At 44.7% G+C, this 22,457-nt stretch overlaps 1 protein-coding gene across 6 annotated transcripts in view; it reads right to left on the reverse strand.

Moving 5' to 3' along the window:
- The window catches only part of RUNX2 (RUNX family transcription factor 2), a 322,789-nt gene that overhangs the window by 62,248 nt on the left and 238,084 nt on the right, over nucleotides 1-22,457 (reverse strand). For 3 of the 6 annotated variants that reach the window (XM_059701541.1, XM_059701540.1, XM_059701538.1), the window contains exon 6: nucleotides 20,115-22,157. The exons of 1 other annotated variant lie outside the window; for it this stretch is intronic. In XM_059701541.1, coding sequence (XP_059557524.1) covers nucleotides 20,206-22,157 — 1,952 coding nt within the window. In that variant the 3' untranslated portion in view covers nucleotides 20,115-20,205. Of the gene's footprint in view, nucleotides 1-20,112; nucleotides 22,158-22,457 lie in introns of those variants that run through there. 2 more of the 6 variants (XM_059701537.1, XM_059701536.1) reach the window with 2 other exon arrangements.

The raw sequence follows: 22,457 nt of genomic DNA on the forward strand, positions 1-22,457 counted from the left end.
TTTTGTAAACTAGGGGTCTTCAAGTGACATTTTTTTTTGTACCCACCAAGAGAATTTTTAAGCTACATTTTTAAGATGACATCTAAATTTCATCATCACACATTTAGATAGTTATAAAGAATATACCACCTGGCAATTTATGTACTCTACTTGTGCTTTAGCTTTATTTCATCAAAACCTTATTGCAATAGATTCTGGCTTATTCCATTTGTGGGAAAAGTCTTCCATATGTGACCTAAATGACAAAGCAGTTCTCACTGCTGCTCCAATTAACCAAATCAGACTCACAGAGAAATTCTAACTTCATTTTTCAATTCAAATAAGTGTGCTAATGTGTTCCCATGGCAACTAAGTCATTTCTGAATTGGCATTCTAATAGATAGATGAGTGGGGTAGATAGACAGCTATGGCAGATACATACATACATCCATGGAGACTTGCTCATTCCCCTTTCAATAGTTCTCTCCAAAGCTCTTTGTTTTGTTCTCCTGGGATTCTCCTTTGGGAGAAATGGCTCTTCAAATTATCTCATTATTTAGAGACCCAGAGGATATTTAGACCCTGGGGCGATGCTCTACCGTGAGATTGGGATGGATGAGAAGATGCCTTTATTTTAAAAGTGTGACAAGGGCAATTGTAAAGGGATGAAAGGAAAACCAGAGGTGTATCCTCAGCCCTGTGAGTTTTAGAAAAGAGTACAGTGGGTGTTGATCCAAAAATCAATGTCGTTAAAGCCATCGGCACCAGCAGAATCCCTAGAACAGCGGTTCTCAATCTGTGGGTCGCGACCCTTTCACAGGGGTCACCTAAGACCATCGGAAAGCACATATATAATTACATATTGTTTTTGTGATTAATCACTATGCTTTAATTACGTTCAATTTGTAACAATGAAATTGGGGGTCACCACAACATGAGGAACTGTATTAAAGGGTTGCAGCATTAGGAAGGTTGAGAACCACTGCCTAGAACAGTGATGGTGAACCTCTGACACGTGTGTCAGAGGTGACACGCGAACTCATTTTTTTGGTTGATTTTTCTTTGTTAAATGGCATTTAAATATATAAAATAAATATCAAAAATATAAGTCTTTGTTTTACTATGGTTGCAAAGATCAAAAAATTTCTATATGTGACATGGCACCAGAGTTAAGTTAGGGTTTTTCAAAATGCTGACATGCCGAGCTCAAAAGGTTCGCCATCACTGGCCTAGAACATCATCAAGCGCCCCCAGAAGGACGCATGCCACAGTGTGAGGAAGGCTGCTGTTGATCAAGCACACGGGACGGGGTCATCCAGGGGCAAGCAGCATCTGCTGTACCACCATCTGCCTCTGTTCCTCCAGCCGCCACAGCCAGAGGCGTCACCCCTTCACTTGCTCTTCTATTTATTCAACAAACATCTTGTATGAGCCCTAGTGCTCTGATGCTCCCTTGGCATTGTGTCCCAGGGGTCACCTTGAATGATCATGATCACCAAGATATGGAGATTCCTATCAGCCCTCATTTGTGACAACTTCGTATCCTAACAGGCAGTGCGTGTGGAGAGAGCAACTGGTTACTTGGTTCCAAAAAAAAAAAAAAAAATCTGCCTACAGTATTTTCAGACACTTGAGCCAACCAGATTCCAGATCCCAAATAAAATGAAAGAGGTGGGAGGGGTGCTGAGGGAAGAGGTCATATCCTAAACTCATTGTTAAATTGCTGGGAAGTGTGAGTGATGAAAATGGCCAGAAAATATGATCCTTCGGTGAATTGGGATCTCACTAATGTTTAATTGGGTCTCCTGTGAGACATTTAAATCTATGGGCAGCTATCAAGGGTGAGAATTCTACTCTAGTGGCCCCCAAATGATTTCACCTTCACTTTCATTTTAGTGGTGGAGAAAAGCCAGGGCATTCGCTGAAGTATGTGAGCTCTGGGCTTGTGCTTTAAGGCCTGCATGTGTGTGGTAGCCACCACTGAGCAAAGTCAGCATTCTGTGATCTCTTTCAGCATCACTACCAACACCAGAGCAGCCACCCTGGAGGTCCGGTCACCCCGTACATGCCCTGGATTTCTCAGTTTCCCAAAAGAGAGTGTTTTCAAAAAAAGGGGGGGTGGGTAGCAATGACCATATTCAAATTTTCTTCAAGTATTTACAAACCTCCTTAGACTGAAATCTAGGTGCTTTCAAAAAAGCAATAATAGTTTGCAAAGCCCTCCACAAACTCTTTATCCACAGCCCCTTACCAATAAACAAAAGGGTAAGGTGTTGTATGACGTTCTTTGAAATTCCACCTCATCATCATGGGTTTGGGGGCTTGAGACAGGTAGGAAGAGCAGTGGACCAGGAGGCAGGGGACCAAAGTTTTCATTTCAGCTCTGCAGAGGGGCTCAGGGGGCTCTGGGAAAGCTGTCATTTCTGTCACACTGTTCCTCCAGCCGTCTGTGCTATGTGATCTTGGATAAGTTACTTAACCACCCTGTCTCGGTTTCCTCATCTGTTGAATGAGGAGGCTGTCTGCAGGTTGGCAAAGATTCAAGGAGCTAAAGCGTGGGGAGTGCTAGGCCAGTGGCCAGCACGCACCCCAGGCTCAATAGTTTGTGCCATCACAGTTGGTGGCACTGGGCGAGCAGGCCACTCCGTTTCTCTAGGTCTCCACTTTTTCCTCTTCTGCCCACGTGAGGGGGGAGGGGACACAGTTTTTTAAGTGTAAATTTTAACAAAAGGCAACTAGATCAAAGACTAGTTTCTCCCTCCATTAACCTGCAAATGTCCTGAGGTCTAAGACCAGAATCTTGTTTTCTAGTCTAGCCCAGGCTCCTTTGCCCCGCTCTGTTGCCCAACAGCACCGTATACATGGTAGACATCAATAGATGCTTATTGAGTTGAATTATCTCTAAGTTTAGCTTTATGATAAGGGAGTAAATGAGCGAGGCCGTTTTTGTGGGGGTGTTAACGTGAGTCTGGGAAAGTCTGTTTCAATGAGAGTAGGTGTGTTTATTAGTGATTTAGAGAGGAACCCAGGGATGGGTGTAAACATTTCTGTAATGACTGAGCCGCTTTAACTGACCCGAAGACATCCAGTAACATAAATCTCCTTCTGCCAGGTAGAGAGGCTGTTGTTACATTTAATAATAATAATGATAAAAAGGTACATTTTAATTTCCAAGTGAATCGGATTTTGACATTGATCTCCCAGAGATAAGTTTGCATGGGGAGAAAATGAGGTGCCCATTTTCTCTCTTTGCCTTTGCTTGCCTTTGTTCATTGAAAATGTCACCTGGGAGAAGGCTCTCTCCGTTCAGAAAACAGTGATAATGAACGCTTGCCCCCCCGGGGGGCTCCACCCCTCTCCCCTGTGAGTAATGCCAAGTGCTGAGGGAGACCTCTGAGACTAGCCTGGTGTCCAACGCGCCACTTCAGTAACCTAAAATGGAAAGCAAATCTAAACAGTGGCTGTTAATTTATTTTTACTTTTCAGTAAAGGAGAGGGGGGAAAAACCTGTAAGTGCTTCACCTGGTGTGTGTTTGTGATGACTCACTTTGAGAAAATTCTGGGGGGGGAAAACCCACCCCACCGCTACCTCTAGGAAATTCCCTTTTCATGGGAATGAAGCTCCGGCTCCCACGCTCTCAGACGGAGACGGTGGTGCGGGGAGTGGGTCTGCCTCCTGGCCCTGGAGCAGCAGCCCTGGGGCAGGCCAGTGCTTCTCTCTAACCAGATCCTATTTTTCGACCTGAATGACTTTATGGTGGGGGCTTAAGCAACTTCCTACATTCCCGTCGCTGCTCTCCATTTCTTCTGCTTGGAATGAAAACCCGACAGGGAAGCAGTAAAGTAAAGAAAAGAAGGAAGACAACGTCTCTTTCCTCCCTAAATCCCCCTCGCAAACATCCCACCCCACGTCACAAAATGTATGGCGAGCGCTAAGCCCGGGCAGTATTTTGACACGGTGCACAGTCCCTTTCTCCTCCCCGAGTCCTTTGAGGTTCATCTTGCAGCCCGGGGCTCTGTTCCCCTGCCAACTTGGTGGGAGTGTTTAGTGACTGGAAGGCTGTGGCCTGCTCTCCCCAGAACTTCACACTTCATTTTTCCATATCCCTGGGAGCAGCAGCAAATATTTCACCAGCCTGGTTTGCCGGCTACTGCCATAAATCAGACTTAGGCCTCAAAAAAATAGCCAGGCCTGTCAAGGCATTAAGCTTTTATTTTCTGACTCCATCCAGTGGTAAATGAGAGCTTGTATTTTCCTTTAAAACTGTAAAGGGATTTTTAAGGATTGTCGCTGGATGGCGGCCAGCTCCGAAAGATACAATACAGAGTGTAACTGGTTAGGAGAGATTTGAAAAAGTCTTAAGTATGAAAAATGGCTTTTCTTAAAGGTTTTTCAATGAAATGAGAAACGGTGCTTAAATTACATAAAGGTTTTTTGGGGTGTGTGTGTGTGTGTGTGTGTGTGTGTGTGTGTGTGTATGTGCTTTAAGACCTGGACTATTCATGAGAAAGGCATTAGGAAATGGAAGAGCCGCGCTCTTGGAGAAATATGAGTTATATTTGCGAAGCGTGCTCGCTCCTGCTTGCCCCCCTTCCTTCCTCTCTCGCTCTCTGTGTACACAGATACTTGGGCCGGTTCATTAGTCAGTTCCTGCCATCATTACCAACGATATGACAGCAAGAACAAACAGACCGGACAGTTTTATGTGCTGTATATTAATTGCTTCATAATTTAGGCCTGCAAACCAGGACAGTGAGGCGAGTCCACTTGGAAAATCCCCTGCTTAAAATTCTAAGCGCGTCTGCAAGGTGCAAATCATGCGTCTGAGATCACTTCGGGCGCATCTCCCCCGCTGAGCCATCAGAGCTCAGACTCCAAGTGCTGTGAGCCTCCTGCTGTAGGAAAGGCAATCGCGCCAAGACCCACGCCCAGGAAACCTGGGCAAAGGTGTGAGGAACCGAGATCAGGCCCTCGGTGTAGAAAAACAACCTGCTTAGGTTTTGTGATGTGTCATGTTTCATTGAGGCACGCAGTTAATTTCAGTGAAATGTAATGAAATGGAAATAAACATAAGCTTTCCTCTGCCTGGTCTGGGTCACTGTGTGTGCAGCCTGGGGTGGTCCGGAGGTGGGGGAAGGCAGGGAAGAAATGATCTGTGTTTATGATGGCTTCCCAGCGGCATTGGTATCAGGATGAGCTGGATTTGAGAAGGCAGCAGGCCATGAGACAACGTGATCTGATTTTACAATCAGGAGGAGAGTTGGGCACAAGGTGGGTAGCGCTGATGGGGAAACAGCAGCAAAGGACCCGGGAAGTGGAAATGACAGGCGTGTACCATGGAGTGTCATAACAAGAGTGAGGCAAGACATACCCCGGGCTGACTCCGCAAGGATCCCACAGACCGTCCACCCTGCTTGCGTAGCGATTTCTGCCCACCATCCCCACGTTGGTTAGTTGCATTGAATGTTGGGCGTTCCCATGTGGGGCATTGTTTTCCTGGGTGTTGCTTTTTCTGCTCTAGGGAGTGCAGAAGAATCTGCAAGTGGACTTTCTGGCCTGAAGCACTCTGAGCAATGGTTCTAATCTCGGTGTGATCCCGGAATGCATGGACTTCTAACGCTCCCTCCAGCTGATCTGGCTCCGAGATGTTAAACCCTCCCCTGGCACATGGAGCCAAGCTGTCAGGGGCTGAGGCCTCTGCAGCCACATCCCTGACCTTCTGGCCATTCGGTGATTGATCACAACCTCCTGTTAGTTCTTTGGGTTGGCTCGGTTTTTCTCTTGCCTCTGTTCTTCTCCCTCTGAAAACTGTGAAAATGATATGAAATTCAGACTTGAATGTCTGTGAGTGAAGTTTTATTGGGACATGGCCATGCTTACTAGCTCACAACAGCTGAGCAGTTGTGACAGAGATGGTGTGGCCCGCGGGTACGTGCCAGCTGGCTCTGTACGGAAGTTTGCTGACCTCTGCACGAATTCCCTTCATCAACCTCAGACACCCACACGGGGTGCCGTCTCCGCCTCCTCCACATGTCCTGTGGCCTCACCCTCCAGCCAGTGGTCTTATACACCCTGGACTTGGTTGCGGAGCGAATATTTTGTATACTAAACTCATTGCTAAGTGCTTTTCATTCAAACTACAAAATGGCAAAACTATTAAATGAAAAAATCAGAAAGCCATCAAACAATAAAAAAAAAGATTGCAATAGAAAACCCGGAATGTACATATTGGTCATCCATAAGTAGCGATATTATGGATGAGTTCAATCTATTTTGATTATCCACACTCTCTAAGTTTTCATGATATACATCTTCTAAATTTTCTCTGGAATGTACATATTCTAGATTTTTCTCTACTGAGCATTCTATAATTTTAATGGGAATTTTACAAAAATGTGTATTGCGTGCCTTTCATATGCAAGGCACTGAGTTAAGCACCATGGAGAATATTAGATATATCAAACATAATTCTTGACCTCAAGGAAATCTAAAATCTGGTAGTTGTGTTTTTTTTAAAGACACATGTAATGATGTTAAATATAGGCAGGTTTGGCCTGTTTGGGTGGAGTATCCCAGACAACAGCTATTCGTTGCTGAGGAAATGTGTTCGAGTGTTACTGATGGTGTGCATGTGTCTGTGTCTGTGATCCCTCTTTCATTCCTCCCCACAGGAGATCCTGGCAATCCTTGAGTATGTCTACTATATCCTTTTAAAGTATGGAGTGTGTGTTTTAGTTTGCGTTACAGATATTCTGACATGATATCATTCTTTAAATTTTATACTAAAAAATCCCCCAGAGCTTTTGGGCAATCTTCTGTTGGGTTAATTCCCAGGTTTGTTGTTAGTGGTTCCTGTGAATGGGATCTCATTTTCTATCATCTTTTCGGGTTGGTTATTGCTGAAGGATAATGAATCTTGAATATGGCAACCTGGCTGGGGAAGGGAAAAGTAAGTAAAACAACAGAGGAGCCTCTGACAGAACCCCGAGCCTGGAGTCGGGGGAGGGCCATCTGGGTCTGTGTCACCACCATGTGCTTCATGCTCTTCGTCACTGAGGCCCCTGTGGGTCTGCTACGCCTGCACCTAGCATTCCCTGACCCCACACCCTTGCCACACTGACTGTCCAACCTCACCACACAAGCGTACCCACCAAGTAACCCATTCTTCCCTTTAAGACCCCCGGCAGTGTCCCCCTGGGGCTCTGCGCCTGTGATGTCCACTATAAACCCGTTGGTAAGAGGCAGCCCAGCTGCGTCCTCTTTCCTTCAAGTTACATTTGCACCCTCCAGGCTGGCTCCCAGGATCCAGCAGACCGTACTGAGTGGCACGCATTATCCTAGGGCGCGTCTACCAGTTCAATAACATCTGGAGAAATCTGGAATGATCTGAGCACCAGAGGTTTCAGGTCTTGGCTGACTCCTCTTACCACCACCAGCACCTGAGCTAACCCATTCCATTGGTGACATAACTTCCTAATTCTCCCAGAGGTTTGCTGAGTGTGCCATTTGGAGTGAAATGAGCTGGTACCCTTTGTCCACATCCATGAAATGTTGGGGATAAGCTATTGAGAAGCTTTTCCAAAGACCCGGGCTAATCAAACCATCTTTATCCAGTGTTTACACAGGAGTAAGCGGTGCTAACTCTGACTATGGCTGAAGCCCAATTTTCCCCAGTGACTTGTCTTCGAAACACAGTTAGTCATGCTGGTTCTTTCAAGAACTAGACCACTGGTTCTCCACCACCTGGGAGCCCTTAACAAATACCCGTACCTAGGCCCCACCCCACAGAAACCGAACCAGAATGTCCCCATCTGCATATCAAGAGTATCATGTTTGGTCTCTAAGACCAAGCAGGATAGTTGTCTGGCAGGGAGGGGTGGAGGGGTGGGGTGGGGAGCCTGTCCTCCGACCCCACCTCTCTAACCACATCTGAGCTGAAACCACAAAACCAAGTAAACAGGCAAGTGAGGGCTGATGCAGTGATTGGAAAGAAAGGGGAGGGAGGGAGAGGGAGCGGGGGAGGCTGGAGGAGGAAGAGAGGCCATATTTTATGGACGGAGTCTTTCTCAAGTTCAGAGCCCACACTCCACTGTGGATGTGAGCTTCAAATGCCGTGGAGAAGGCCGGTGCCCGCCAGTGCCCGGCCGGAGAGGGCAGAGCCTGGGCTGCTCCAGGCAACACTTCCTTTTCTTCCCTGTGCCCGGCTCACACTCACTTCATCATCGCCGCCGCTGCCCGGCTTCTTGGGTGTTCTGAGCCTCTGGCTGCCCGTGAGGGAACGAACTTCCTCCCATGCCACAGCCTCAGCAGGCCGTTCTGGGAACCCGCAGCGGGAGGGGCACGTGGCTGCGGAGGATGGGCATCCACCAACTAGAGGTGCCGCATGCTCCTTCTGGGGGCGCGTGGGGTGGGACCTTCGCTCATCGGGGTGTTTCTAAGGAATGATTAATCGGCACTCCGAGGCCTCCTCTGAGACCTTCGCCAAAGTTATGAACAAAGAGAAATAACTTTGCTTCCATTCCCATAGTCCCCTTCAAATGACCTCCCTTTCCAGCCCGGGTCCTCTTTGCTTCCTCTGCAACAAACTAAGTGCCCTTCAGTGGTGCTAGCAGGTACCTAGCCATGTGTGAGTGCTTCTCATGTGCTCGCCTCTGTAATACTCTGTTCGTAGATGAAGAAACTGGGTCCCAGGGACGCCAGGCAGCCTGCCTCGGTCACATGGCCGGCGGTTGGTAGATAAGAGTTTAGACTCGGGCCTGTCTGAGACCAAAGCCAGAGCTTGCAACCACCACTCCATGGGGAGAGCTGTGCAGGCAAGAGACCGGGTTGTCTGTGAGGTCAGACTTGGTGTTCAAAGTGCCTGGTGATCATCCACCGGATTCACCCGAACTCAGAGCCACGTGAGCAACTCTGGTGGGAGCAGCACAAGCAGGGCTAGGAGCCCCACGGGCTCGGCGTCGGTTACTTGACTATCCAAACTTCCACTTCCTCCTCATCTGCACAATGGGACAATGGTGCCTACTTCATAGGGTTGTTGAGGCAATAAGATAATTCAGGGGGAACGTTTACTACAGAGTCAGATCTAATGTAAGAGCTCCATAATGTGGGCATTTTCTTATTATTAGAAATGTAACCACCACATATGACCTCACTCATCCTGTGAACATGCACAGAGGGCCCTGTACCAGTCACGGAGGCACACGGGGGAAGCAAGATAGCACACTGTTAGCTCATGCTCTCCCCAAAGTCAACTCTGCAAAGCAAGCTGCTATTGGAAGTCTGCCTGGGAGTTTCAGAGTCATCAGAGAATGATGACAAGAGTCCTCAAGTTGTGACAACTTCATATGGTCACTTCCTCCCCCCCCCCCTTTTTTTTTAATCCTCACCCAAGGATATGTTTTATTGATTTTGAGAGGGAGGGATGGAGAGAGAGAGAGAGAGAGAGAGAGAGAGAGAGAGAGAGAGAGAGAGAGAAGCATGGCTAAAGTTACCTCTCTGACCCACCCTGGCCAGGAAATGAACCTGTAACCTTTCAGTGTACAACATAGCTCCAACCAACTGAGCCACCCGGCCTGGGCCCCTTCACACGTCTTTGAAAACTAGGACCAGGATTCAGGAGAGTTGGAGCGCAATGGACCAAGCCTTATTGAGGGAGCACTTTCTAGGGATCAGCCACAGTGTTCCTTGTTTCCATGCAGGGCGATGCCTCTCGTGTGGAGGATCCCCAGGACTCGTGATGCAGGAGGTGCTTTCGGGCAGCACCTGAGGTGCTCGGTCGTCAGGAAGTCATAACAGGAGATAGCACTGACTCGGTGGGCGAGAGGAGAAATCACTATGGTGACGAACTCCAGCTCGGTGGACAACCCGCCTTGGTCGCCAGTGTGTCCGTGTTTCTAACTAGCTGTGTGCTCTGAGCAAGTGCAGGATTTCCTCTCGGCCTGGGGCCTTCAGCTGGAAAAGGGGTGGGAGTCATAGGAGCCCCTGTCTCATGACGGTGGAGGTGTGGGTGGAAATACATGCAAGTGAGGGACTCGACAAATTTTCCCCGTGACTCTTATCCTCTGTCAATCTTCTTTATTGCAACAAGGAAGTCTCTGTTCGGTGTGCTGGTAAGCCTAGTATTGCTAACCAGCCCTTTAACAAAAAGAGAGCAAGCCTCAGGCCCAGGTGATAGCACCTAGCTAGGACCTAACACGTTGTTTCATGGTGGTGGTGGTGATGGTGATGGTGGCGGTGGCGTGTGTGTGTGTGTGTGTGTGTGTGTGTGTGTGTGTGTGTGTGTGTGAGAGAGAGAGAGAGAGAGAGAGAGAGAGATTAACTTCTAACTGTGGCAAGTGATGGTAACAGAAGGCTTCCTTTTAACATAAACAAATCTCATAAAAATCAACTTAAATGCAAATATTGAGGAAGTAATGGGACAGGGAGCAGGGGGACAGCAAATCCCTGGACGGCAGCCATCGGATGACTGAAGTTCAGGAAACGACTGCAGGGCAGACCCCACATCACAGCTTCGAGCCTCAGATAGAGATGCGGCTTCAACACCTTCCCAGCGACACAGCCTAGCTTTGCACCTGGTTTTTCCTCCCTCTAACACCTCTGCCCTTTCCCAGTATGTGAATCAACAGGAAGAGGCCTCCACTTTCCAGCCACCCAGTTTTCAGACTCCAAAGAGACCACTGCACGTCAGCCGCCCCCTTCGTCAAGGCACCGGGCTGTCCTTTCACTCCCTGGAGCTGCCCTCAGGCTGAGGGTAGAGCCCAGCACCCTGGAGGGACCCAGCTGCTTTTGGAGTCTCCTTAGAAACACACTGTCTCTAGGTGTGGCCCACTTCTGCACCCGGCTAACCTCACTCACGGGGTATTAGTTCCAGCTACTTCCTTCCTTAGGTGGCAATTGTGGCACCTTGCTGTGGCTCCTCTTGTGCCAACCACACATCTGAGGCAGGTGAGCACCTCATAAAGCAGAAGAAGCCAGAGCCACACCCACACGGAGGATCTATGTCTCCTGTTTCTCAAGCTAGAGAACAGGGGTGGCGGTGGGGGTGGGGACGGGACTCGGGGCAGACATCGTTGGATAAACAGTATTCTTTAGCACAGCTGTGGTGCTGGGTCTTCCAAGTCAGTGAACGAGGGAGCCCGGGGGATGTGGGTTGGGAAGAGATGAGAATCACAGAAGTTGAGATGCAGACGTTTCCTAAAACTACACAGCCGCACTCTGCTGCTTCACACACCAGGGGAATGAGGCTGAGAAGTAACTTGACCTGCCCAAGGTCACGGGCATCTCGGTCAGAACATGACCATGTTTCCCTTTGGGCTTCTGAACCCCATTTGACCCTGGGCTTCCTTTAAAATTCTTGCCCTGTCGTCTTTCTTCAATGGATAATTTAAAATAGAAATAATAATAAATATAACACCTCGTTGTATATGTGTAGCACCTTTCTTCCAATAAATGGTGTTCTTTCAGCTTGCCCACCCATGCTGCACAGAGCGGAAGCGTTTCCACGGTGGACTCTGACATTGGCTGCTGCCTGGAGCCTAGCTTCCAGCCCACACACAGACCCTATCAAAGGTGCAGCTCAGGGACAGGGCTCAAGTCCTACAGGGAGAGCTGTTATTAGCTACTTCAGGGTGGTGTTAAAAAAAAAAAAAAAAAAAAAAGGAAAAAAGGCCCTCACACTTAATATACATGATGAATATGTTTAGAAAGCTAGAATTTAACTGCTTTTAAAATTAACTATCTTTCTTTTAACTGTACTAGTAGCAAAACAGTAGCAGTAGTAATAGTAATTACCATCATTTATTCAACTTCTACATAGGAGACATTTATATCCAGTATCTTATTTAATCCCCACAAAAATCATAATTGGCATTCGTCCACTTTGGTGATGAGACAAACTAAAGCTCAGAGAATTTGCCCAAATGCAAGAAAAGTAAAGTCTTCCCTTTCTGCGAATAGGTGAACTAGATTTGTAAAGAATTCCTAAAAGCACTTGGTAAAAGATAAAAACATTTCTTTAACCTCTGACAGATTTGGCTAGAAAGTGAAGTGATTCCTTGGGGCCCAGAGATGATGAGACAGCCCCAATCCACGCAGGAGCCGTCAGATCAGCATTTCCCACGCAGAAGGGACAAAACCTAAAGCCCAAGATGAGTAAAAGGTCAGAACAGAGACCCACAGACACAGCCAAGAAGGCGGAAGGGCAGCACCGCAGTGAGTGAGCAGAAAAACGCCTGCCCCGCAGAGCAAGCACACGCAGTCACGTGGCCAGCTTGGCCTCCGCTCTACGTGGAGCAGGAAGAGAAAAAAAAAGAAATCCCCCTCCCCATGTCCAATAACAGATATAACCTTTACTGAGTTTGGGGCCTGAATATACACAACTATTGTGGCTGAAAGAAAACCCTGACTTTTTAGTTTAAGTTCGTTCCAACTTGGTGAAACCCTTGGGCACCTGACAGAAGCAAGTTCCAACCTTCTCTGGAAGAAAATACTTCAAAATGGGCCTCAATGAACTCCTGCAAATTAAGTTACAAGGAAAATAAACTCTTTTTTTTTAAGTCATTAAACACAGGGAAATAAACCACCCTGAGTGAGAGTCAGCTGAAATAAGAAACTCTAGAATCAGATCTTCAGAGACCACAAATACTAGGACTTATCAAACATATATTATAAAATTAGTATAATTAATATGTTCAAAAATATGAGAGGAGGTTGAAAGTGTATTAAATTAAAACTATTATAACTAGTCAGATTTGAAAAATGACCAAGCCATAACCGGTTTGGCTCAGTAGACAGAGCATCGGCCTGCGGACTGAAGGGTCCCAGGTTCATTTCTGGTCAAGGGCATGTACCTGGGTTGCGGGCACATCCCCAGTAGGAGATGTGCAGGAGGCAGCTGATCGATGTTTCTCTCTCATCGATGTTTCTAACTCTCTATGCCTCTCCCTTCCTCTCTGTAAAAAATCAATAAAATATATTTTTTTAAAAAAGAAAAATGGCCAAATAAAAATTCTAGAAATAAAAAAAGATAAATAAAATTTCAATTTCAATGACTAGACTATCAGAGAAAATATATGAACTGGAATATTGAAGAGATTACACAGACTCATGAGGAGGGGGGAAAGTAATGGGAAAAAGGAAAATTTTTAAGAAACCTGGAGATTAGGATGAGAATATTCAAAATAAAACAATAAAAACAATAAAGAGAATGGTAAGAACCAATATTAAAAGAGATAATGGCTGACATTCCCCAGAATTAGTGAAAGACATCAGTGCAGAGATTAAGAAAGCCCAGAGAATCCCAAGCAGGATATATCAAAAGAGGTCCATTCCTAGACATATTAAATGTTTGAAAAACAAACACAGAGAGGAGACCTTAATAGCAATCAGAGAGAACAAGCAGATTATCTAGAAAAAAGTGACAAGCATTAATATAAATCAACTAGCATCAAATAACTAATAATTTTGAATTCTAAACAAGAAAAGCTATCTTTCAAAGGGGGAGGGCCAAAAAAACTACTTCAGATTATGCCAAACTAAGAGAAATTACTACCAAAACACTCTCATTGTGGGAACTTCTAAACAACATGCATTTTAGAAACAAGTAAAGGATCCCAGAAGGCAGGTTTGAAATGCAAAGGGTCAATGAGCAACTATGAAGTTAAACATGTGGTTAAATCTAAATTAAAAAAATGATGGTAGAAAACATCAACAATGTTTAATTTATGGGTTTTTAAAAATTAAGAGAATTGAAATTCTAGAAAATGGCACATAAAATTCGGAGGTGAGTAATTAGAATTGAAGTGTGCTTTGCTTCTTTTATTGTTCAAAAAAGATTAAATACAGTGATTAAATTTCAATTCTATTATGTTAATTATGCATATTAAAGTTTCTAGGATGTCCATTAAAAGAACTAGAATACAGGAGGTAAATTGGAATTAGAGGTTCAGGAAATAGAACCAATAAATTCAAAACAAGGAGGCAAAAGAAGAAAAAAAATGAAACAGAAAAAAAAAAACCACAGGATAAATATTATTAGAAAGTAGAAAACCAAGATGGCAGAAATGAATCCAAATAGTAGAGTTATTACAAATAATGTAAATGGACTAAACTCTCCAGTTAAAAGACAAAGACTATCAGAATAGATCATGACTTGGATGGAGTAATTGGTCGAAGTGGAGGAGGAGTAGAACTGAGGCTCAGAAGGTAACCCCAGCAGCACCATGTCACATAGGTTTTAACAGCTTAGCTGAGGCATTTGACTTTGATTGGGCTCTCCAACAAGAAGCATGGGACAGGAGACTATTTTTTTAATATTTCTACTATTATTTTTAATGCAATGTTATCTAGCATATTCATAGCTTATACTGATAAGCATTTTAAATATTAAAACAAGAAAAGAATCTCAAAATAAAGAATAATCCTTTGGTTTTAAGATGGATAGATAGATAGATGATAGATAGATAGATAGATAGATAGATAGATAGATAGATAGATAATAGATAGATCTAAGATTTTCCTCTATACACTTCTGTATTGTTTAAATTTGGGACATTATTTAAGTGCTATTTTTGTGATTTAAAAAGCTCAAAACTTGGCAGTGGGGTACTGTGGATTCTTGAGTAAAGAAGGACTTGGGAATGGAATATTTAGGGGGAGGCGGTTGCCTGCAGGATGAATTTCGAGATCAGGACACAAAGACTAGAGTTAAAGAAATAAGTTTGAACAATAGAAGAGACTGCCTGGCTGAACCAGTGTGATAAATGTAGGATGGAAGGAAAGGATAAATCTAAAAGGGAAGAAGTGACAGAATTTGTTGACTGTTCCTGTTCCTGCAGGTCAGGATTGGTTTGAGCAATTGAGTTCTTAAATATGAAGCAAGAGGCAAAAATTATCTAATAAATGGTGATGACAACAATGACAACCGCTCTAGTCTGTTTCTGTAGAAGGATTCATTACTGATCTGAGCCAACTCTAGGGAGTCTCTATTTGGAGAGCAAAAGACTCACTTATTAGACATCCAAGAGGGTTGTACAGAACAGTGGTCCCCTCCTTTATATCTTTCTTGGGAGGGATTTGGCATAGCAGAGGATGCAGCACCACTATAGCCTTTAGCATCTCCATAGCACAAGCCAATTTGATTAGAATGAAAAAATTAAAAAAAAAAAAACACACATCATTTGTACACTCTACAAGGACCTTCCCTAAACCTAGTCCACCATATTAGAGGAAATGGAATTACCTTGGAATTTCAGATAAATTGAAGGGAGAAGGCAGTATCCTAATTAGGCCACAGGTTGTGACATGGGGTTGGTAGGTGCAACCTCTGCGCCCCAGACAGGTTCTTTCTGGAGCTATGCTATCTAGCGGTTGGATAGGAGATCCTGAGCTCCAAAAGACAAGGAACCAATTACCTGAAAATGGAAGTACCTTCATCATCATTTTGGGCACCACCAGAATGGTAGCCACACTGACCCTTCAGAGGCCTCCTAGAACTCCATGTACAGAACCTGAGCAAGCAAGTTCTCAGTTTCTCTGAGCCCCGGTTTCCTTATCTGTAAAATGGGTTGGCAATAACAGACTTCTAAAGGTTTGTCATGAGGGTCGAATGGGATGATGCTATAGAAATTACACAGTGCTTGGCCAATGTACTAACTTAAGATGTATTTTTTAAATCTATTTTTTAAGGAGAGGAGATAAAGAGAGCTCTTGTGTGCCACCCCAGCATCCCTCCCCCACCGTTGGACCTATACCAAAACAAGACGGCATTCTGTACCTTGAGGCCATTTGTGCATTATTAACCAGATCCTCTCCAAGGAGCTCCTCTCCATTACCCCTGCTCCCTGATAGCACTGCCTGAAGTCCGAGCCCTGAGAACTGAGCCAGGTTCACTGGCACGCTCAAAGAAGAACAAAGAAACGTGACCTCCATTGGCTTCCCAGGTCCAGGTGCAGAGGCACATCCTCGCCGAGAAGCTTTGGTGCCCACCCTGCTCCAGACCCAGCTCCCATCACGATGCCCATCTGTCCCACCTGCTCTCATCACTGGCAGCGAAGTGGTTTCAGAGAACCTTGTACATGGAGGCAAGACTTGGAAGGAGTCCTTTTCCCTGAAGACAGTTTGTTCTTACAATAAACTGCAGTTTTATCCACTCTGAATGCCACCAGGGATGGTATTTTCTCATGATTAAGCTTCTTCACTCCCCCCTTCCCTTCTTCAGACTTTGGCTATAAATAGGAGCATCTTTGTTCTGTCTCCTCGGGACAGTAATTGGAAACACGAACTGGGGAGACACCCTCCTGTCTGTCCACGTCTCTTGGTTGCTCCTCCACAAGTCGGCAGTCGCACAAACAAGCCGGCGGCTTTGGTTGTGTTTTCTCTGAAGTCAGTTTCTGCCACTAAATGGTTATGGATTCCAGCATCTCGAGAACCTCAGGACCAAGACGGATGGTATTTTCGTGTTCGTTTGAACATGTGCACTTAATGCGCTTGGTTAATTAGAGTAATTAGTAGTCTTTTCATCCCAAGGCCGTTGCTGAGATTAAAACAGGGCTGTTATTTCTTTTAATGGACTAACTGAAGAATTTTTGTTTTGGAAGTGAGTCAGATGAAGTTCTGCTCTGCAACAGAAGACGAAGGGACACGGATTCTGAGGACCTGGGGTCTTTGGGCAGAGTTCCCAGCCTCGGTTAGTCCCTCCAGATTTTCATCCGTCAATAACGACAATGCCCAGGGTGATATCATTTAATGCCCAAACCAGGACACTTTTGAGGATTAAATGGGGCTCTAATTATAAATGCAAAGACTGTTGTGACAGAATTTTCCAGGAGATAATTTTTGACAAATTCCTGGCCTGGGAGAGCTGGCCATAGCGCAGCTGTGGTCCGTGTGGGCTGTGGTCTGCGTGGGCTGTGACGGCTACTCTCCACCCCCTCATCTGTGACTCCTCTGCCAGGTAGCACTGATTCTCTCATTGCTCCCTGCTGCTTCTCTCCACCTCCCACCGCCCCTGCTCCTCGTCTTTCCTGCTTGGTGAAGGCCAAAGTGCTCCACTCTGCTTAACTAATTCCCTCTGATGCCGACATTTCTATCTTTGCAATTGGCGTCCCTGTGAAGTTTCCCTTTGTACATTTCCCTGTGCCTGTATCCCCATTATTCAGGTATCATCACTCAATAACCGTTCGACAGCTGTAATGCTTTTCATATGGAAAGAATTGGCTTTTATTGATGGCAAATGTTGTGATGAACTTGCATGCCCACTTGGAGCCAGAGGAGCTTTTTATTGGGTGAACCGCACTAAGATGTGGTTGCAAGAAATGTCTTTGGAGTGTGGACTGAGATGTACTTTTGGGAACAGGTCTTGTGGTGGAGGGAGGGGAGCAGCCTTTCCCTGTATCAAAGTCTCATCAATCAAAATGCATAATAGCGACGTTATTAATAACCTTATAGTCGCATGGCACTTAGTATTTTTCCAAGCACTTCCCTGGAATCCTAATATGCAGGTAGGACAGATATTATTATTTCCATGGTATGAGTTAAGCAACATTGTAACAGGACTCACCGGCCCCATGAGCACGGAGTTAGTTGTAAGCAGGTAAGTGTCTCATGAGAAGGATACGGTTAGCAGGTTAGCGGGCAGGAATAGCCGTCCTGAGGGGTCCTAGATGCCCTCTGAACACCAGGAGTCCTTCCCAAGCTAAATTCTTCTCGTTTCCCCTTTGTCTGGTCCAAATATGAGAGCATGGCCACCATGTCCAGGCACGGTGCTCATCTCAATGCCGCCTGCAGTGCAATTAAGCATCCTGACGCCTAACCCAGATGCAATGGAAAACAAGGCTCATTTAGCAACATAACGCCATTGGCTTGTGGTGTGGTGGACAGAATGTGAATGGCACCTGTTAACTGTCCCAGACTAGAGCCATTCTCCACTGGATCTAACAAGAGAATGGCAAACACTAGATGATGGGGGAGGTGACGCTAGTGTATCCCATCCACGTGAGCAATTGGCTACTTTGGACCCCAGGGCCCCCCGCCCCCACCATGCACCAGCCTTGGCACCAGCCACGGTAAAATAAAAGAGCTAGGGGGCTAGACAGGAACTGGGAACCCCTTGGGGACACCGCCATCACCATTCCGCTGATATGGAAGCTAAAGCCCCAGGACTGTGAAGGGACTTGTCCTAGTCAGCAAGGTGAGCCAGGGCAGAGCAGTGCTAAGAACCAGGACCTCGAGAGAATGTTCCCAGCCTGAACCAGCGGGTTTTCTAATGCACCCACCTGACTTCTCTTCCTTCTTAATCCACTGGCTCTCCCATATTACTTGTCTGCAGCTGGTTCTCAGGGGCTCACCACTCTACCTGAATTAAGAAGAGGATATTTGGCCCGGCCGGTGTGGCTCAGTGGTTGAGTGTTGACCCGTGAACCAGGAGGTCACCCGTTGAATTCCTAGTAGATCAATGTTTCTCTCTCATCGATGTTTCTATCCCTCTCCCTTTCTCTCTCTCTAAAAAATCAATTAAAATTTTTTTTGTAAATAAAAAGAAGAAGAGGATATTTTTCTACACCCTTGGTTTCTCCATGCCCTTCCCACCTTCAGATCCAGAGCCTTCATGATGCGGGAACAAAGCTCCGTGAGCAGCACGTTGTACCGGGGCCACGTGGAGGCGGGTGAACCAGCAGGATGTTGTCACTCAAAGAGGCGGTGCCTGCTCAGTGTCCCGCTGGTGCGCCCTGAGGGGTGCACTGTGAGACACGTCCTGATACCTTCAAGTTCATCCGTATCCCAGACACACTCGATCACCCAGGAATACACTGGGAGGAAAGTGGTTTTGTTTCTAGGCCACCTGCTTCCATTATTCATGAATGTCCCTCAGCAGGACCACAGCCTCATTGCTTGTGTTAACTGGCTCCTAACATAACACTTGGACTCTCTGGAGCTCAGATTTTTTGTCATTTCAGACCTAACCCTCCATGGCTCGCGGTTCAAGGGTGCTTTCCTTACCCTTTTTGGCTTCCTCTAGTTCTTTATCTGCTCTTTGTTTTGCTTGGCTTATTAAATGTCATATCTCATTCTAAGCCAACATGCTGCTCCTGTATCAGTTCAGTTTCAGTCATAGAATATCGACGAGAGGGCCTAGACCACGATTCGCTTCTATAGACTCTAAGATTGTAGGAAATTCCCTCCAATGGATCTATAGCTCATTGCCCATGCTATATGCAGGTTCTTAATTTGGAAAACTTATGGGGATTTTCCTCCTCAACTTTTCGTCAGAAATCAACCATCTGGTGCTACTACCACCACCATTTGGTTAAGAAGAAAGCCAAAGGCACCAGCTGGAGCAGTGGTGACTAATAAGGCCCTGATTTCATGGCTGTTGGGGTCTCTCAGCTGCTGGACTTACTCACTGTTCTGTCTCATACTCTGTCCTTCCTTCCAGCATTTGTCATGCTGCATCTTCCTCCATCACTCTTCCCAGTCTGGCTCCTCTTGGGTTCTCTTTTTTTAAAATATTTTTATTCATTTCAGATAGGAAGGGAGAAGGAGAGAGAGATAGAAACATCAATGATAAGAGAGAATCATTGATCAGCTGCCTCCTGCATGCCCCCCACTGGGGATCAAGCCTACAACCTAGGCATGTGCCCTTGACCTGAATCGAACCAGGGACACTTCAGTCCACAGGCCAACACTCTGTACACTGAGCCAAACCAGCTAGGGCAGTGGTCAGCAAACTCATTAGTCAACAGAGCCAAATATGAACAGTACAACGATTGAAATTTCTTTTGAGAGCCAAATTTTTTAAACTTAAACTATATAGGTAGGTACATTGTTATTAACTTAATTAGGGTGCTCCTAAGCTGGCCTTTGCTAAAAACGTCCTCAATCTGATTGAGGTACGTTCGCTGAGGTCGACCCCTTCCAACTCTCCCATCCACACTCATCTTGTATACTTGTTTTATCTATCTCCTTTTGTTCATCCTCTCTATATGTCCAAACCATCACAACACACCTTTCTCAATCCTCGACACTATATCTTCTTTCACTCCACAACGTTCCCTAAAATTAACTTAATAAACTTTACTTAAAGTTTTAAGTCTTAGTTAAACTATAGGCACATTGAATAAAACTTAATATCATACTTAATAACGATATTATTTATTGATACAATTAAATTCCTTACAATTTACCTTACAATATCCATAAAATTAAATCATGACAATGACTGACAAACACTAATGTGAACAATGGCCTTGCATCTCCTTGGAAAGTTTGGGTAAGTCAGGTTTGTATGTTGTTGTTTTTAATTTTAGGCATGATTCCAGGTTCTCATCAATAAGACGACTTCTCAATTTACTCTTGATAAGATTCATGCTTGAAAATGATTGTTCGCATAAATATGTAGACCCAAATAAGGAAAGAACAGCAAACGCTAGTTTTTTCAGTTGATTATATGAGTCAGGAATACTATTCCAGGTGTTAAAAATCAACATATCTTCCTTCTCCAGGTCTTTCAAAGCAGACCACTTGTGCTGTGAACTAAGTTCACATTTGTTTTTCTCCAATATTTCTATATCAGCACAAAGACGTTCAAATTTCGAGCTCCACAGTTCTTTGTTTTTTAAATCCAGCAATTGCATTTCAAAGTTGCCAATGTCAATATTAAAGGGAGAGAAATTTAATTCTGTTACAGTAGCATTGAGAGGTTTTTTAACAAAGGCTAATGTCGCTTTGCTGTTTCTGAATTCCTGAAACCTGTTGAGAAAAGCTTCCCTCATATTTAAAAGTGTTGTTTTGAAATAGCAAATGTCAATATCAGAATTATTTTCTTGGCGATATTTCAACAAGCTTGGAAAGTGAATCAAAGTTTCTCTTTCAAAATCTTGAGCAAAAAGAGATAATTTGTTTTCGAATGAAATAACTTCTTCTAACATCGAAAAAACTGTGTTTCCTTTCCCCTGTAGTTTAAGATTAAGCTGATTTAGATGAGATGTAACGTCTACCATGAAATAAAATTTTTGGATCCACTGATCGCTCGTTAGTTCTGGATAGTGAATACCTTTCTCAAGGAGAAATGCTTTAATTTCTGTTAATAAGGAAGCGAAACGTTTCAAAACGTTTCCTCTTGATAACCAACGTACCTTGTTATGCAGTAGAAGATCTGCGTACTCACTCTCCATTTCAACTAAAAATTCTTTGAATTGGCGATGATTAAGAGCTTTAGCTATAAAGGAGTTGATCATCTTAATCACCAATTCCATAACTTTGCAAATTTCTTCTGGAAATGTTTGCGCACAAAGCGCTTCTTGATGAACGATGCAATGGTAAGTAAGTATCTCGTGATTAATTTTTTCTTTCATAATAGCAACAAACCCGTTTCTTACGCCGGTCATACTTTTCGACCCGTCTGTTGCAATTGAGACAATTTTATCAAGTGGAATATGATGTTTTTCAATGCACTCAGTTACAGCATTTGCTATATCCTCTCCACGTGTTTGACCTTTGAGTGGCAATAATCCTAAAAGTTCTTCTTTAGGACCTGTAGATGAAATAAATCGTACAAACAGTGAAACTTGCACTGTATCATTTACGTCAAAAGACTCGTCAACTGCTATTGATAAAGCTGAAACCAATTTAAGATCTTCGACTTGCTGGTTGGTTATATTCGAAGACATTTGGACTGTTCTATCTTTCACTGTTTTAGCAGACAATGGTAACTCTTTAATTTTTTTTAGAATATCTGCTTTGTTCTTAAAATCCCGAAATAGCTCTTCGGATGCATTTATAAAACAACTTTTTATGTATTCGCCGTCTGTATTTGGCTTTCCTCTCTTAGCAATGTCTTGACTAACCACAAAACTTGCAATATTAACATTGTTGGAAGATGGCATCCCGTAATTAAATACAGAACTTGATTTTTCTTGACTCTTCTGAAGTTCCTCAACTGCTTTCTTCCTTGCATCACCGACAGGATATTTAGTACTAAATGACAGGTGTTTAGTTGTAAAGTGTCTCTCCAAATTTGATTTCTTATTATGCGCCAATTTTTCCTGACAAATAAGACAGGTCGGAAGGCCATTTAAGTTTTGAATAAACGCGAAAGTCTCGGTCCATTCAACCTTAAATTCACGGTTCTCGTCTTCCGTTTTTCTTTGCTTCTTCTTTGGAGCCATGTCAAGCAGGGCACCTAAAAAAATGTTTCATTTTATAATAATAAAGCCACCAACACAAAATATTTACAATTCTTAAATTGATGACAAAAATACCTGTAGGATTTGCAGCTGGTTGGAAAAATACAGGTAACTTTATGCTTCGAGTAGGTACTTTTGTCACCCGCGAGCGATTTGCGGATGTGACTAGCACTAACCACTGCACCATGAGACTGCTGACTGACTGGCTCACTCAACTCGTGCATGAATCGCACGCGCCTCCCCCACGTTGCGAATCCCATGGCCTGGCTGCACCGCTTCTCCCGTTGCCCGACCGT

Source organism: Myotis daubentonii, chromosome 6 (genome assembly GCF_963259705.1).
Source record: "Myotis daubentonii chromosome 6, mMyoDau2.1, whole genome shotgun sequence".
NCBI lineage: Eukaryota > Metazoa > Chordata > Mammalia > Chiroptera > Vespertilionidae > Myotis > Myotis daubentonii.